Raw genomic sequence first — 14,542 nt, 5'->3', positions numbered from 1 at the left:
ATTCCCTCTTTTTCTATTGATTGGAATAGTTTCAGAAGGAATGGTACCAGCTCCTCTTTGTACCTCTGGTAGGATTCGGCTGTGAATCTGTCTGGTCCTGGACTTTTTTTGGTTGGAAGGCTATTAATTATTGACTCAATTTCAGAACCAGTTATTGGTCTATTCAGGGATTCAACTTCTTCTTGGTTTAGTCTTGGGAGGGTATATGTGTCCAGGAATGTATCCACTTCTTCTAGATTTTCTAGTTTATTTGCATAGAGGTGTTTATAGGTGTTCTCTGATGGTAGTTTGTATTTCTGTGGGATCAGTGGTGATGTCCCCTTTATTATTTTTTATTGTGTGTATTTGATTCTTCTCTCTTTTCTTCTTTATTAGTCTTGCTAGTAGTCTATTGATTTTGTTGATCTTTTCAAAAAACCAGCTCCTGGATTCATTGATTTTTTGGAGGGTTTTTGTGTCTCTATCTCCTTCAGTTCTGCTCTGATCTTAGTTCCCACACAATAGTAATGGGAGACTTTAACACTCCACTGTCAACATTAGACAGATCAATGAGACAGAAAGTTAACAAGGATACCCAGGAGTTGACCTCAGTGCTGCACCAAGCGGACCTAATAGACATCTACAGAACTCTCCACCCCAAATCAACAGAATATACATTCTTCTCAGCACCACATCACACTTATTCCAAAATTGACCACATAGTTGGAAGTAAAGCACTCCTCAGCAAATGTAAAAGAACAGAAATTATAACAAACTGTCTCTCAGACCACAGTGCAATCAAACTAGAACTCAGGATTAAGAAACTCACTCAAAACAGCTCAACTACATGGAAACTGAATAACCTGCTCCTGAATGACTACTGGGTACGTAACGAAGTGAAGGCAGAGATAAAGATGTTCTTCGAAACCAATGAGAACAAAGACACAACATACCAGAATCTCTGGGACACATTTAAAGCAGTGTGTAGAGGGAAATTTATAGCACTAAATGTCCACAAGAGAAAGCAGGAAAGATCTAAAATTGGCACCCTAACATCACAATTAAAAGAACTAGAGAAGCAAGAGCAAACACATTCAAAAGCTAGCAGAAGGCAAGAAATAACTAAGATCAGTCCCGTTGCTTTTCAATAGCTCCACTTGAGAGCCCCTCTAGCTCCTCACACTTTCCATGTCCAAAATAGGATTTCTTCATCTTTTCCTCACACAGCACGTCTTTCTGCTCACCCTGTCTTTGAATGCACTAGTTCCTACCCATTTGCCCAAGCTGGACATTTCTACCTGACTCATCTTACCTCTTGTTACTCTGTCAAGTGAGCAATGGTCTCAGCCACATGTGACTGTACTTAGAGTGTACAAACTCAGCCGTGTTCTTTCAGCCTTACTTTGCACTTGTAGAGTCCTAGCTGTTTCACCACGGGGCTTGCTAAGAATGTAATAAGGCCTCTCTGCTTTTTAGTTTCCATATCTGTAAAATAAGGTCATTGGAGTGGGGATTCCCTAAGAGCCTTTTAAGCTCTGAAGTCCTATGATTTTGGATGTGTCTCTACATCTCAATTTTTCATCACAGCTTATATTCAGTTTTAAGGAATTATAATTGTTATTGTTTCCTCTTGTCTGTCTTCATGTTTTCTCACAGGGTTTTAAATAACTTCATTGAGATGTAACTCATATGCCATACAACTTACTTATTTAAAGGGTACAACAGTGTACAAGTTAATGGTTTTTTGTATAGTCACTGAGTTGTGCAACTACCACTCGTCAACTGTAGAACGTTTTCATGACTCCAAAAGAAAACCCTCTCGGCATCCATTCTCCAATACTCTGTCACCCGCAAACCGAGGCAACCAATAATCTACTTTCTGTCACTATGGATTTGTCTATTCTGGACATTTCCTGTAAATGAAATCATATAATATATGCTCTTTTGTGATGGTCTTCTTACACTTAGCACAGAAGAACTACTGTTTGCAAGGTTTATCCATATGGTAGCCTGTGTCAGTACTTCATTCGTTTTGCTGGCTGAATAATATTTCATTACAGGGACATATCATATTTTATCCATTCATCAGACAATGGACATTTGAATTATTTTCACCTTTTGGGTATTATAAATAACGCTGCCATGAACATTCATGTGCAAGTTTTTGTGTGGACTTTATTTATTTATTTATTTTTTGAGATGGAGTCTCCCTCTGTTGCCCAGGCTGGAGTGCAATGGCACGATCTTGGTTCACTCCAACCTCTGCCTTCTGGGTTCTCCTCCCTTAGCCTCACAAGTAGCTGAGATTACAGGCACCCACCACCATGCCTGGCCATTTATTATTATTATTATTATTTTTGGTAGAGACGGGTTTCACCATGTTGGCCAGGCTGGTCTCGAACTCCTGACCTCAGGTGATCCACCACCTTGACCTTCCAGAGTGCTGGGATTACAAGCATGAGGTCCCATGCCCGACCTGGATTTATATTTTAATTTCTCTTGAGTATATTCCTAGGAGTGAAATTGCTGGACTAAATGGTAAATCTGTTTAACTTTTTGAGGAACTACTGGACTATTTCCAAAGTAGATGCACCATTTTTCATTCCCATGAGGGATGCATGAGGGTTCCAATTTCTCCCAATGCTTGTTTTTGTGTATTTTTAATTATCTCCATCTTAGTAGGTGTGAAGTCGTATCTCATTGCGGCTTTGATTTGCATTTCCACAAAAGCAAATGATGTTGAACATCTTTTCACATGTCTACACAGGTTTTTAATCTGGTATAGGATTCAGGGTTCTGGAAAAGGCCATTGCTAATCCTAAGGGGAGAAGTTCATTTCTGGAGAAATAGTGTTTGTGTCCAACATCAAGCTTGTTAATTTCCTACTCTGTGCTGCCAGATCTTCTATGGTTTATAATTTCTGGTCTAATAAATTTTGTGTTTTTACAGTTTGGTCTTCTGTTTAAGACCACGACCCAGTAATTTTGTCATCATTTTGTTCAGCTTTGTTTCTATTTTAAAAGCAATGAAACCTAACACTTATAGTAATACTAAGAGTACATCTACTTCGACATGAACTGCCATGATACATAGTTCACACACACAGAGAATGAGAACTACATGACGGTGCCGCCTGTGGCTAACGGTGACTGTTAAGAGGCATTCCAACTTCAGAGATGTGAAAATATGAAAAAGGACGTCAGCATCTTTTAAGAGTTACATATTTCATCACACAGATGCACCATTTAACTTCACCATTCCCTTGAGCTTGGACATTTATTTCAAGCAAGCAAGAAAATAGGAAATAATAATAATTGCTTACCTGCCACAATTTAGGCACTCTTATATTAAGAAAAGAGTTAAGTATTTCCTCCAATTCTTGGGTGAGGATGATCTCTCCTTTTATAGCAAGTTGAAGATCTTTTAAGGATTTATGTATGACAAATAATAACTTATCAAATCGTTTAATTTCTTGCTTCAAAAAGGTTAGTAAGACACAATGGATAAGGCGGTCGTGATCTGGATTTTAAAAAGAGATAAAATTTTGATATTTTATAGATTAAAAAGAGGCTTTACATGGAGAGACTTAGGCTTTGAAAGTTAAGGGAATTTCATGTATCTTGACCAGGGGTTGATAAATGTTTTCTGTAGAAGGTCAGATAGCAAACATTTTAGGGTATGGGGACCACATCACCTCTGAAAGCTACTCGACTCTCCCCTTGCGGTGTGAGTGGGGCCACACTATATACTGGTATAGCCACACTATCTACTATGTGTGGATGCATAGACAATATGTCATGAGTAAGTGTGGCTGTGTTCCAGTAAGTTTTATTTATGGGCACTCAAATTTGAATTTCACATAACATTTATGTGTCACAAACTATATTTCTTCTTTTGATTTTTTTCAACCATTAAAAAAATGCAAAAGCCATTTTAGTTCACAAAAACAAATGCTGGGCTGGACTTGGCCTGTGAGTCCTAATTTGCCGACCTTTGACTGAGACTTAACAATAATACTGTTTTGATAGACTATTGCTCAATATTTGGTTCCCAAATAAACTTCTGCAAAGGGATAAAATATCGGTATTAAAATTTAACTGGGAAAATTATCATAGTCCAGCAATTTAGCCCCTTAGAGCTGGGTTTGGAGCCATCTCTGGGCAACGAGGCTTCCTCTGTCTTCCTGGGCCTGCCCTGATTCCCCTTAGCTTCTGAGTCAAGTGGTCTTTCAGCAGAAGGTCCATCTAAACCTCTGCTGTTCCAGAAGGCAGATAGGCAGAGAGACCAGGCACCTAAGAGCTCTTGAGAATCTCCCAAGCAGAGTTGCTGCTTTCTGGTTTGCTACACTTATTATTTCTTCACTTTTGATTTCAGTGCCACACGCTACCCACCCCCAAACTAAAGCATGATTTTCTTCTGTGCTCTCTGTTTTTCAACTTGGAGAGAGGAGGCAGAGACTGAATTTTCCATCTTATCTCAGTCTTTTCATTTCTGTGGAATTTTTGTCCTATCTTTACCTTACTCCTGAAGCCAGAGTAAGTTTACCTTACTCCTGATGCCTTACTCCTGTCTCATGCTCACCTTCGAGATTTTTAGAAAGAGACTCCCAAATGGAGCTTGACATCATGCTCTTCAATGTGCTTGGAGTTCCAACAGCACTTTCTTCTTTCTCCACTGTCAGTGGCAGCCGCTTTAGCAAGTCAGATAGAATTTCCATCACCAGTTCATCCTTACTCTGCTCAGGTCTGCAAAAGAAACCAAGAAAAGAATGAGACACAGAACAGGAAGGGGGAGATAGGGAGAGATTTGTTAAACGATTCAAGATTACTGGTAGACAGGAGGGATAAGTTTAGTGTTCTATACCACTGTAGGATGACTATAGTTAACAAAAATAGATTATACATCTTCAACTAGCTAGAAGAGAGGATACTGAAAGTTCCCAACACAAAGGATAAATGTTTGAGATGATGGACATGTGAATTGCCCTGATCTGATCACTATACATTGTATGTATTGAAACATCACTATGTACCCCAGAAATATGTACAATTATTATGTCAATTAAAAAATAAAAATTGGCCGGGCGCAGTGGCTCATGCCTGTAATACCTGCATTTTGGGAGGCCGAGGCAGGCAGATCACTTGAGGTCAGGAGTTTGAGACCAGCCTGGCCAACATGGTAAAACCCTGTCTGTACTAAAAATACAAAAATTAGCCAGGCATGGTGGGCACCTGTAGTCCGGGCTACTCAGGATGCTGAGGAGTAAGAATCACTTGAACCCAGGAGGCGGAGGTTGCAATGAGCCGAGGTCGTGCCACTGCACTCCAGCCTGCGTGACAGAGCAAGACTCTATCTCAAAAAAAAAAAAAAAAAAAAAGAAAAGAAAAGGAAAGGAAAATAAAAGAAATCAAGAGAATAACAAGCTACAGATCTATCTAATGTTAGAGGGCCCTCTGCTTAAATTCCACCTGAAGATAAACGTATCTTCACAGAACCGCAAAGCTATACTATGGTATAGTTACAGAGACCATGAAATTCATTTTACAGATGAGAAACTGTCCAATGTATTTTAGACATTTGCAAGGAAATATGTATTATAAAAGCTTTTTTAGGATTTCTTTGTAAAATAATCATCTGAATGCATCTGCAAGACAATGAAAAAGAGGAGGCAACTAAACAGAGCATGCTGAAGCAGCTGCATGGAGGATTCCACTGCTTGCCCCATTCCTGTGTTGACATGAAGGGCTTCTTAATCACACAGTCCATGGGTAGTGACAGGGGGAGTGTGTGTCCAGGCCTAGGTGAGGCTGCAATACTACACAAAACCACTAAACACTAGAGCTGGAAGAGCTCTTTGGAATCCTTTTAAAGATGATGAAACCAGAGCCCAGGGAAGTGGGAGGACCTCCTTAGTTAGTGGATGAGTAGGAAATGGGGCACATCTCTTTTGAGTTCCCTCTCTCTGTTGCTCTGTTTACTAGCAGGGACTGATTTTTCTTTTTTTTTTTCTTTTCTTTTGAGACAGAGTTTTGCTCTGTCGCCCCAGCTGGAGTGCAGTGGTGCAATCTCGGCTCACAGCAATCTCCGCCTCCCGGGTTCAAGCAATTCTCTGCCTCAGCCCCCGAGTAGCTGGGATTATAGGTGCCCACCACCACGCTGGCTAATTTTTTGTATTTTTAGTAGAGACGGGGTTTCACCATCTTGGCCAGGCTTATCTTGAACTCCTGACCTCATGATCCACCTGTCTTGGCCTCGCAAAGTGCTGGGATTACAGGTGTGAGCTACCGTGCCTGGCCAGGACTAATTTTTTAACAAACACTCCAGGTTTCACAGTCAAATGAACGTCGTCCTTCAAGATAAGCAATAACCTTAAAGCTGCCACGAAGTATTTAGTCCAACAGTGCTGCTTCGGTACCAGCTTACAGAACACCTGAGGTCACATGGCTCCTTACTTTGTCATCACACTGTTTTGACTTTAAAGTTGATTTTCTCCATAGAATTCAATCCAGGTGGCTTCAAATAATTCAAAAGGTCAAAAGGTGTCAAAAATCAAACTTACCTTCAGAGGGCAAAGATTTGCTACCACTAAGGAAATTACATTGAATATGATAGATTTTTGAATTAAGTCCCACAGACAAATCTCTAATAAGCAAAGGCAGCAAGATTGGGATAATTATAGCCTCTCAAAGTGACCAAGGGACATTAATAAACATATCTAGTATGTTTATTAAAAGCATTTCCTTATAATATGTTGATATCTTAAATATTTGTAATGTTTAAGAGAATTGGGCCTCGTAATACCTTGTGTTAGATTGGGGTCAGTCTTGTGACCCCAATTAAAAGAGATAATTGAGAAACTGATTTATGATTTTAGGTTGAAATCTCATTAGATAGATATATAATATTAGGGAATAAGAGAATTTAAGATTCACCACATTTATTTGATTGTTAGATTTATAAAAGTTACTCAAAGATTTGAGAAGGTCTGGCAGACAAATTAAAGTACATTAACTTTATAATAAATATTAATATATTTGAAAATGTTTGATTAAGTTTATAAATGGGAGCAAACATTCAAATATCTTTTAAAAGTGTTAAAATTTGTTAGACGTACAAATTGAAAAATTAGAACTTAAATACATAAGGAACTAATTGAAGTAGAATTTAGTTTCTTTACCATGTAGACTATACTTTTCTACATATCTCTTCAAATGAATTTTTTTTTTGAGACAGGGTCTCAGCCTCCCAAGTTCTGGGACTACAGGTGCTCACCACTACACTCGGCTAATTTTTGTATTATTTGTAGAGACGGAGTTTCACCATGTTGCTCAGGCTGGTCTGGAACTCCTGAGCTCAAGCAATCTTTCCACCTCAGCCTCCCAAGGTGCTGGGATTACAGGTGTGAGCTGCCAGACCCAGCCTGATAATTTTTGACCAACAGTTTTTCTTAGCGAGTTCTTACCTGATCATGAGGTTGGCAGTGGTAGTTTTTGGTTGCATGGCAATCAGATTTTCAATAAACTCTTCGCCTTGGGTCTCCCAGCAGCTCCTGATGGCCTCTGGGTGTATTCCTAAGACCTCGGGAGGGTCATCATCAGGTAAGGACTGGATAATGTGTATGTAGTCCTTTATGCTTGCAGATCCTGGAACTGGTTGACATATCTGAAAATTTAACCATTTTGAAAAAGCTTTTTTCTTCAATCCTGCTACTTCTGAACACTTTGTTAGTTTTTGCCAGAATAAGATATCTACTTTCAGTAATGCTTGAAGACAATATTTTCCCATGAAATTTTATCCCAAAGGCTTTCTTATTGCATGTTGTATATTCTAGACACTGTAAAAAGCAACATCTGGGACTACTGTATTGTAATGTGCATATGATATGCATGTATAACTTTCTTGTTGGGAAAAGAGAGAAAGAAAAAAAAAACACTTTAAAGGTGAGGGTGATTCTGACCATCCATAGATAATGAATGCAATTAAGGCTTGAACAAATCATTTTACTTTTGTAAAACCTATAGAAGGAATGTGAGAATGATCTTAAGAATAACTGATCACTGACCAAAAAGAGAAATGCATTGTTCATATGGTCAGGAAAGTGGGTGATGGTGGCTTTCTTGATATCATTAAGGAAAATGTTGAAGAATTAATAAAGGTCAGAGGGAAAAATCAAATAACAGTCACTGATAAAAAAATTTACCTGCAGAAGAAGCAAGATTATGACAAAAAACAGGAAGAGCTGGCAAGCTGAAACTGTCATAAAATTCCCAGTGTTTTAAAGCAACTGAACAGTTGAAATATAAATTTCAGAATACATTTCTGTCATGTAATATAATCCTGCCAATGCGATTGTATACTGTATGTTACAGTATACCTTATTCTCTTAGTGCATACTTAATGTAATAGTGTGTACGAAACCATGCACATTGTATTCTTTGGGCAATTTAAAGAACCCTAAACTTTTTTTTTTTTTTTTTTTTGAGATGGAGTCTTACTCCATTACCCAGGCTGGAGTGCAGTGGCATGATCTTGGTTCACTTCAACCTCTGCTTCCCAGATTCAAGTGATTCTCATGCCTCAGCCTCCCGAGTAGCTGGGATTACAGGCGTGAGCCACCATGCCTGGCTAATTTTTGTATTTTTAGTATAGATGGGGGGTCTCACCATGTTGGCCAGGCTGGTTTCGAACTCCTGACTTCAAGTGATCTACTCTCCTCATCCTCCCAAAGTGCTAGGATTATAGGTATGAGCCACCACACTTGGCCAGAGAACCCTAAATTTAACTAATATGTTATTTGAAACAGTTTTTTTTCTTTTTTTTCAGACAGGATCTTGCTCTGTTGCCCAGGATGGAATGCAGTGGTGTGATCATGGCTCACTGCAATCTCCACCTCCTGGGTTCAGGTGATTCTCAGGCCTCAGTCTCTTGAGTAGCTGGGACTACAGGTGCACACATCACACCTGGCTAATTTTTGTATTTTTAGTAGAGATGAGGGTTTCACCATGTTGGCCAGGTTGCTCTCGAACTCTTGGCTTCAAGTGGTCCACCTGCCTCAGCTTCCCAAAGTGCAGGGATTACAGGCATGAGCCACCACACCCGGCCTTAAGACAGTTGTTTGTTTGTTTGTTTAGATGGAAATCTTAAAAAAAAAAAGCTCTCATAGATTTTTCTTCCTTAGCAAATAGTGCATAAAGGACATAATTTAATGCCTTCTTGTTGACTCAGGGTCATCAACATAGACCATTGCTATCCATTCTATAGATGCCTTACAAATGAATTTCCCTAAAATATTTTTACTATTTTCTTTATCTATCCATATCCTCAAGACCCCAGACAGACAACCTGGATATGACCTCTCTTTCTCTTGATATACCAGCTCACAATGATCACCCATAGCTGTCATCTTCCTTTTCATCTTCCATTCACCTCTCTTATCCAAATTCCCACCCATCAAAGTTTATGTCAAGTCCAACCCTCCACAGTCTAAGGTCAGAGGTCTGTAGGATTCTTTCCTCTGCTAGCAGCCACTTGACAGGCACACACAGTTGCTGGTGTCTAATACGGAGTTTTCTGCTCCACAAATGTGAAGGTTTGGATAGAGGATAGAAACTGAGGGGGAGAAGAGGGGATCAAAGAACAAGAGATGTGGGATTTCTGTAAACTGACAACAGCATCTATTCCCTATGGTTATTTTGAGCATTAAATGAGAAACATATATCAAGTGACTGGCATGGAATCGTTGATTTATAAATGTTCGCTCCCTTGTGCTTTGTATCTTACACTTCGGGTTCTTAGAGGACATGAACTATGTTTAAATCATTCTTTTTGTTTACTGCCCTGCACAATGTTATATTTAATAGAGTCATGGGTAAATTACTTTTATAATACTGAAAGCTAATCAAAACCTTTAAAAATGAACATCAAAATTCATTTAAATATGTATTTTAAATAATGCAACAATGTTTACTTTAAAATTATTGAGAAATGCAAGAAGATTAATTCTTTTCCTACCCCATCACTGGAGAAACTGAAGTCATCTTTCAGCACTTCAGGATTACAAAATTTGTAGAGCAGGGTCTTCAAGCATCGCTTGTCCCAATTATCAATTACCCGGCCACCGTAAATCACTTCTCCAATCAGGTAGCGCAGTGCTTGCCATGAAATACTGGGCTGTCCTCTCAGGGAATTTTCCAACACCTTAATGGCAACCTTTAGAAAACCCATGAGTCTTTATTATTTCGATATGTGTTTCCAGCTTACTCACTCTGACTTTTTAACATAAAATCAACTCTCAAACAGCTACATATATTCTTTTTTAAAAAAATGTATAGAAATAGGCTAGGCACAGTGGCTCAAGCCTGTAATCCCAGCACTTTGGGAGGCCAAGGCAGGCACATCATTTGAGGTCAGGAGTTTGAGACCAGCCTGACCAACATGGTGAAACCCCATCTCTACTAAAAGTTCAAAAATTAGCTGGGCGTGGTGGCGGGTGCCTGTAATCCTAGCTACTTGGGAGGCTGAGGCAGGAGAATAACTTGAACCCAGGACATAGTGGGTCACAGTCAGCTGAGATCATGCTACTGCACTCCAGCCTGGGTGACAGAGCGAGACTCCGTCTCAAAAGAAGAAGAAGAAGAAGAAAAAAAAATATATATAGACAAATATATATATATTATTAAATATATTTCATTTGTCTTACTAGAATAGTTTATATTTACTAGAATAGTGTGTGTGTGTATGTATATATAAATATATATATATAGTAAGACACAAACATTGGGACTTAAAAAAAAGTGAGACCTTTTTTTAAGACAGGGTCTCACTTTGTTGCCGAGGTTGGAGTGCAGTGGTGTGATCTTGGCTCACTGCATCCTTGACCTCTCCAGCTAAAGCGAACCTCCCACCTCAGCTTTTTTCCTCAGCCTCCCTGCCTGGCTAATTTTTGTATTTTTTTGTAGAGACGGGCTTTCGCCACGTTGCCCAGGCTGGTCTTGAACTCCTGAGCTCAAGCGATCCATCTGCCTTGGCCTCCCAAAGTGCTGAGATTACAGGCGTGAGGCACATGCCTGCCCTGAGACATTCACTTTTATCCACTAGTTCTTTTTTGTTATTGTTGAATAGGCATTGAGCTATTTAATTGCTGTTATTTGTTTGAATAGGCAAAGCAGGCATGTGGTACTGAATTCAAAAAGCGCAAAAAGGTAATAAAGTAAGATTTCCTCCACTCCCGACTTTAGCCGTCAGATCCTCTCCCTTGAGGGCACCATTGACAGAATTCTTGTGTATTCTTACAAAGACGTTCTATTTGCACATAGGTTGACCTCTTCTCTCTCCTTCCTTCGCTTCTCCTCTCCTTTCTATCCTCCTTGTGCTCTTCAACTATTTCTCATCTCCGCCTCCCTTTCCTCTCCCCCTTCCTTCCTTCCCTCCGTCCTTTCCTCCCTTTCTTCCTCCCTTCCTTTTTACCTTCCTCCCTCCCTCCCTCCCTCCCTTCCTTCTTTCTTTTCTTTCTTGACGGAGTCTCGCTCTGTCGCCCAGGCTGGAGTGCAGTGGTGCGATCTCAGCTCACTGCAACCTCCACCTCCCGGGTTCAAGCGGTTCTCCTGCCTCAGCCTCCTGAGTAGCTGGGACTACAGGTGCCCGCCACCACGCCTGGACGGGGTTTCGCCGTGTTAGCCAGGATGGTCTCGATCTCCTGAACTTGTGATATGGCGGCCTCGGCCTCCCAAAGTGCTGGGATTACAGGCGTGAGCCACTGTGCCCGGCCTTCCTCTCCCTCTTTCTTTCTGTTTTCCTGTCTTTTCCCCGCCACAAATGCTAGTTTAGCATACACACTGTGCCGCAATCGGACAATATTTTCGGTTATCAATGTTCAGTGGCTGTAACAATTCATATTTACACTAATAGTGTGTCAAGGAATTTCTTTGTCACTGTTCTCTCATCCCTGCCACTAACAGGAAATGTTGGTTTATTTAATTTTTGCCAGTCTCATGGGCGGTACGTTTGCTGTTAGTTTAATTTGTATTTCACCTAGTACTGGTTATTTTGAACATCTTTTCTTATGTCCGTTGGTCATTTAAATACAATTCTCTGTACACCGCCTATTTTTCCTTTGGCTTGTTTGTCTTTTTCTTGTTAATAGATAAGAGCTCTTTGTATATCACAGATATTAACTCTCTGTCAGTCATCTGCGTTATCCTAAATCTGGCATTTGTCCATTGACTTTATTTTGCCACCATTTGCCATATAAAAGTTTTTTGTAATTAAATATGCCTATCTATTCTTTTATGGTTCTGGGTTTTCAATTAGGGTTACTTGTTCCCACCTCCAAGATTGTACATGTAATCTCCTAGATTTATTTTGGTTATTTATATTGTTATACAATTAAATTTTATTCCATTCTGGAATTTATTTTTCTATAGGATATAAGATAAAGGAACCAGTAATTTTCTCCCAGCTAGATGGACAGTCATGCCAGTATCATTTACTTTTTGCAAATTCCTTTTTCCTGAGTTGAAATATTACCTGTGTCAAATGTTAAAATCTCATAAAAACGTAGATTTCTGCACTCTCAACTATGTCTCACCGATTTATTGTCTACTTCTCTGCCAAACAATATTGATTTTAGTATAGTGGATTTTTACCATGTTTTCATATCTGGTGAAGGAAGACCCCTTCAGGATTTTTCTTTTTTGTACATTTCTAGCTTATTCTTCAGCATCTGTTCTTCCATACGAATTTTATTAATTCCAAAACTTCTCTAATAGGATTTTAATTGGAACTGCAGTATATTTGATTATTAATTTTGGAAGAATTGATAGTTAGGATATGGGAAGTCTTCCCATAAAGAACATTGATGCATTTATTTAGGGGAGGCAGGATTAAAAAATGAACGTGGAATCAGACTTCCACTTATTACCTATGTAACTTGGGCAGGTTTCTTACGTGGCCTGTGCCTCTATATCCCCATCTGTAAAATGAGGATAATTAGTGTTCTTGCCTCATAATGTTGTTGTGGGAATTAAATAATTCGGATAAAGCAATCCAAATATTTTAAGCTCTCAACAAATGTTATGCCTCTCTCTTCTCTTTAATTTATGCTATTCTTTATTTAGGACCCATACGTTTCATGTTAAATTTATTCCTCAGTATTTAAATATTTTCATCACTACTGTGAAAGTAACGTTTTGCCTACTTCCATTCCTGGGTGTTTATTACCAGGGAGGCTTTATTGATCTTTACATCTTTACATTTTTATCCAGTTACTTTACGAAATTCTCTGATTACTAGATTTTGTTTTACTAGTATCTTAGGTTTTCTAGATGTACAATTATATAATCAATAAAAAGATAGTTTTTTCTCTTTTTACAATGTTAATATGAATTATTATAATTTTCTTATCTCATTGCATTTACTAGAAATTCTAAGGCACTGTTGAATGACAGTGGTGATAATGGGCATCCTTATCTAATTCTTGATTTTATTTGAAACAATTTCAGTGTTTGACTATGTGGCATACTATTCATTGCTGTTTTTAGATAGTCTTTTTCATATTTAAGTGGTTCCTTCTAATCCTATTACTTTAGGTTTTTACTAGAAATGGCTCCAAAATTCATAACAAATGCCTCTTCTACATCTATTGAGATGATCATATAAATTAGGATTATAAATTTCCAGTTACTGGGTCATTCTTGCATTAGTGGAATAAAACCAACTTGGTTACAGTGTATTACTTTTTTGTTTCATTGCTGAAATCAACTTATATTTTATGTAGAATCTTTACATCTCAAGTCCTGAGTGAAATTAATCTACAGTTCTTATGTATATTATTAATATCTTTATCAGGTATTCATATTAACATTATGTTGTTTCATAAAATAAACTGGAGAGATTGTGATCTTTTACTAAGGTCTAGAATATGTAATATTAATACTATCTGTTTCTTAACGTTCAGAGTGAATTAAGCTGTAAAAACATCTCATTCTGGTGTCATTTGCAATGTCTTTTGTGGCAATTGGCCTAACCAAAATTTCACTTTCTCTTTAAGTCAATTTTGATAATTCATATTTTCTAGGAAATCATTGGCTTCATCTAGATTTTCAAATTTTATGTCTTATCAAAATCCAATTTTTTATAGCTGTAAGCTTTAAAAAATATATGAAAAGAATTTTAAAAATCTAATTTTAAAATGTATAAGGAATTTCTTTATTAGCTTTTATTTTCTTTTGTTTTCTAATTTCTTAAGATGGATATTTATTTCCTGTATGTTTTCTTTAATAGTGGAGACATTTAAGGCCAAACATTTTTTTTTTCCTAACTGTAGCTTTTGTTCTGTCATGTAATTTTTGGTCTGAAGTAGTCTCATTTCCATTGTGTTTGAAATATTTGTAATTTTATTTATTTTTATTTTTTGAGACAGGGTGTCCCTCTGTCACCCAGGTTGGAGTGCAGTGGCCCAAACACGGCTTACTGCAGCCTCAACCTCCTGGGCTCAAGTGGTCCTCCTGCCTCAGCCTCCCAAGTGGCTGGGAGTACAGGCGTGCCACCTGGCTTTTTTTTTTTT

The 14,542-nt window shown here is 38.4% G+C and overlaps 1 protein-coding gene across 1 annotated transcript in view; it reads right to left on the bottom strand.

Annotated features, from left to right (window-relative positions):
- LOC105516698 (dynein heavy chain 14, axonemal-like) overlaps window positions 1-14,542 on the bottom strand; it is a gene marked incomplete at its 5' end in the record, with an annotated part of 154,523 nt that overhangs the window by 16,899 nt on the left and 123,082 nt on the right. Inside the window, 4 exons of the mRNA XM_011948971.1 lie at window positions 3,302-3,498; window positions 4,561-4,724; window positions 7,442-7,622; window positions 9,999-10,188. Coding sequence (XP_011804361.1) covers window positions 3,302-3,498; window positions 4,561-4,724; window positions 7,442-7,622; window positions 9,999-10,188 — 732 coding nt within the window. The remainder of the gene's footprint in view (window positions 1-3,301; window positions 3,499-4,560; window positions 4,725-7,441; window positions 7,623-9,998; window positions 10,189-14,542) is intronic.

The sequence above is a fragment of the Colobus angolensis genome, unplaced genomic scaffold (genome assembly GCF_000951035.1).
Source record: "Colobus angolensis palliatus isolate OR3802 unplaced genomic scaffold, Cang.pa_1.0 Scaffold288, whole genome shotgun sequence".
NCBI lineage: Eukaryota > Metazoa > Chordata > Mammalia > Primates > Cercopithecidae > Colobus > Colobus angolensis.
Note: the sequence above shows the minus strand (reverse complement) of the source record. Positions and strands in the feature narration are given on the sequence as shown.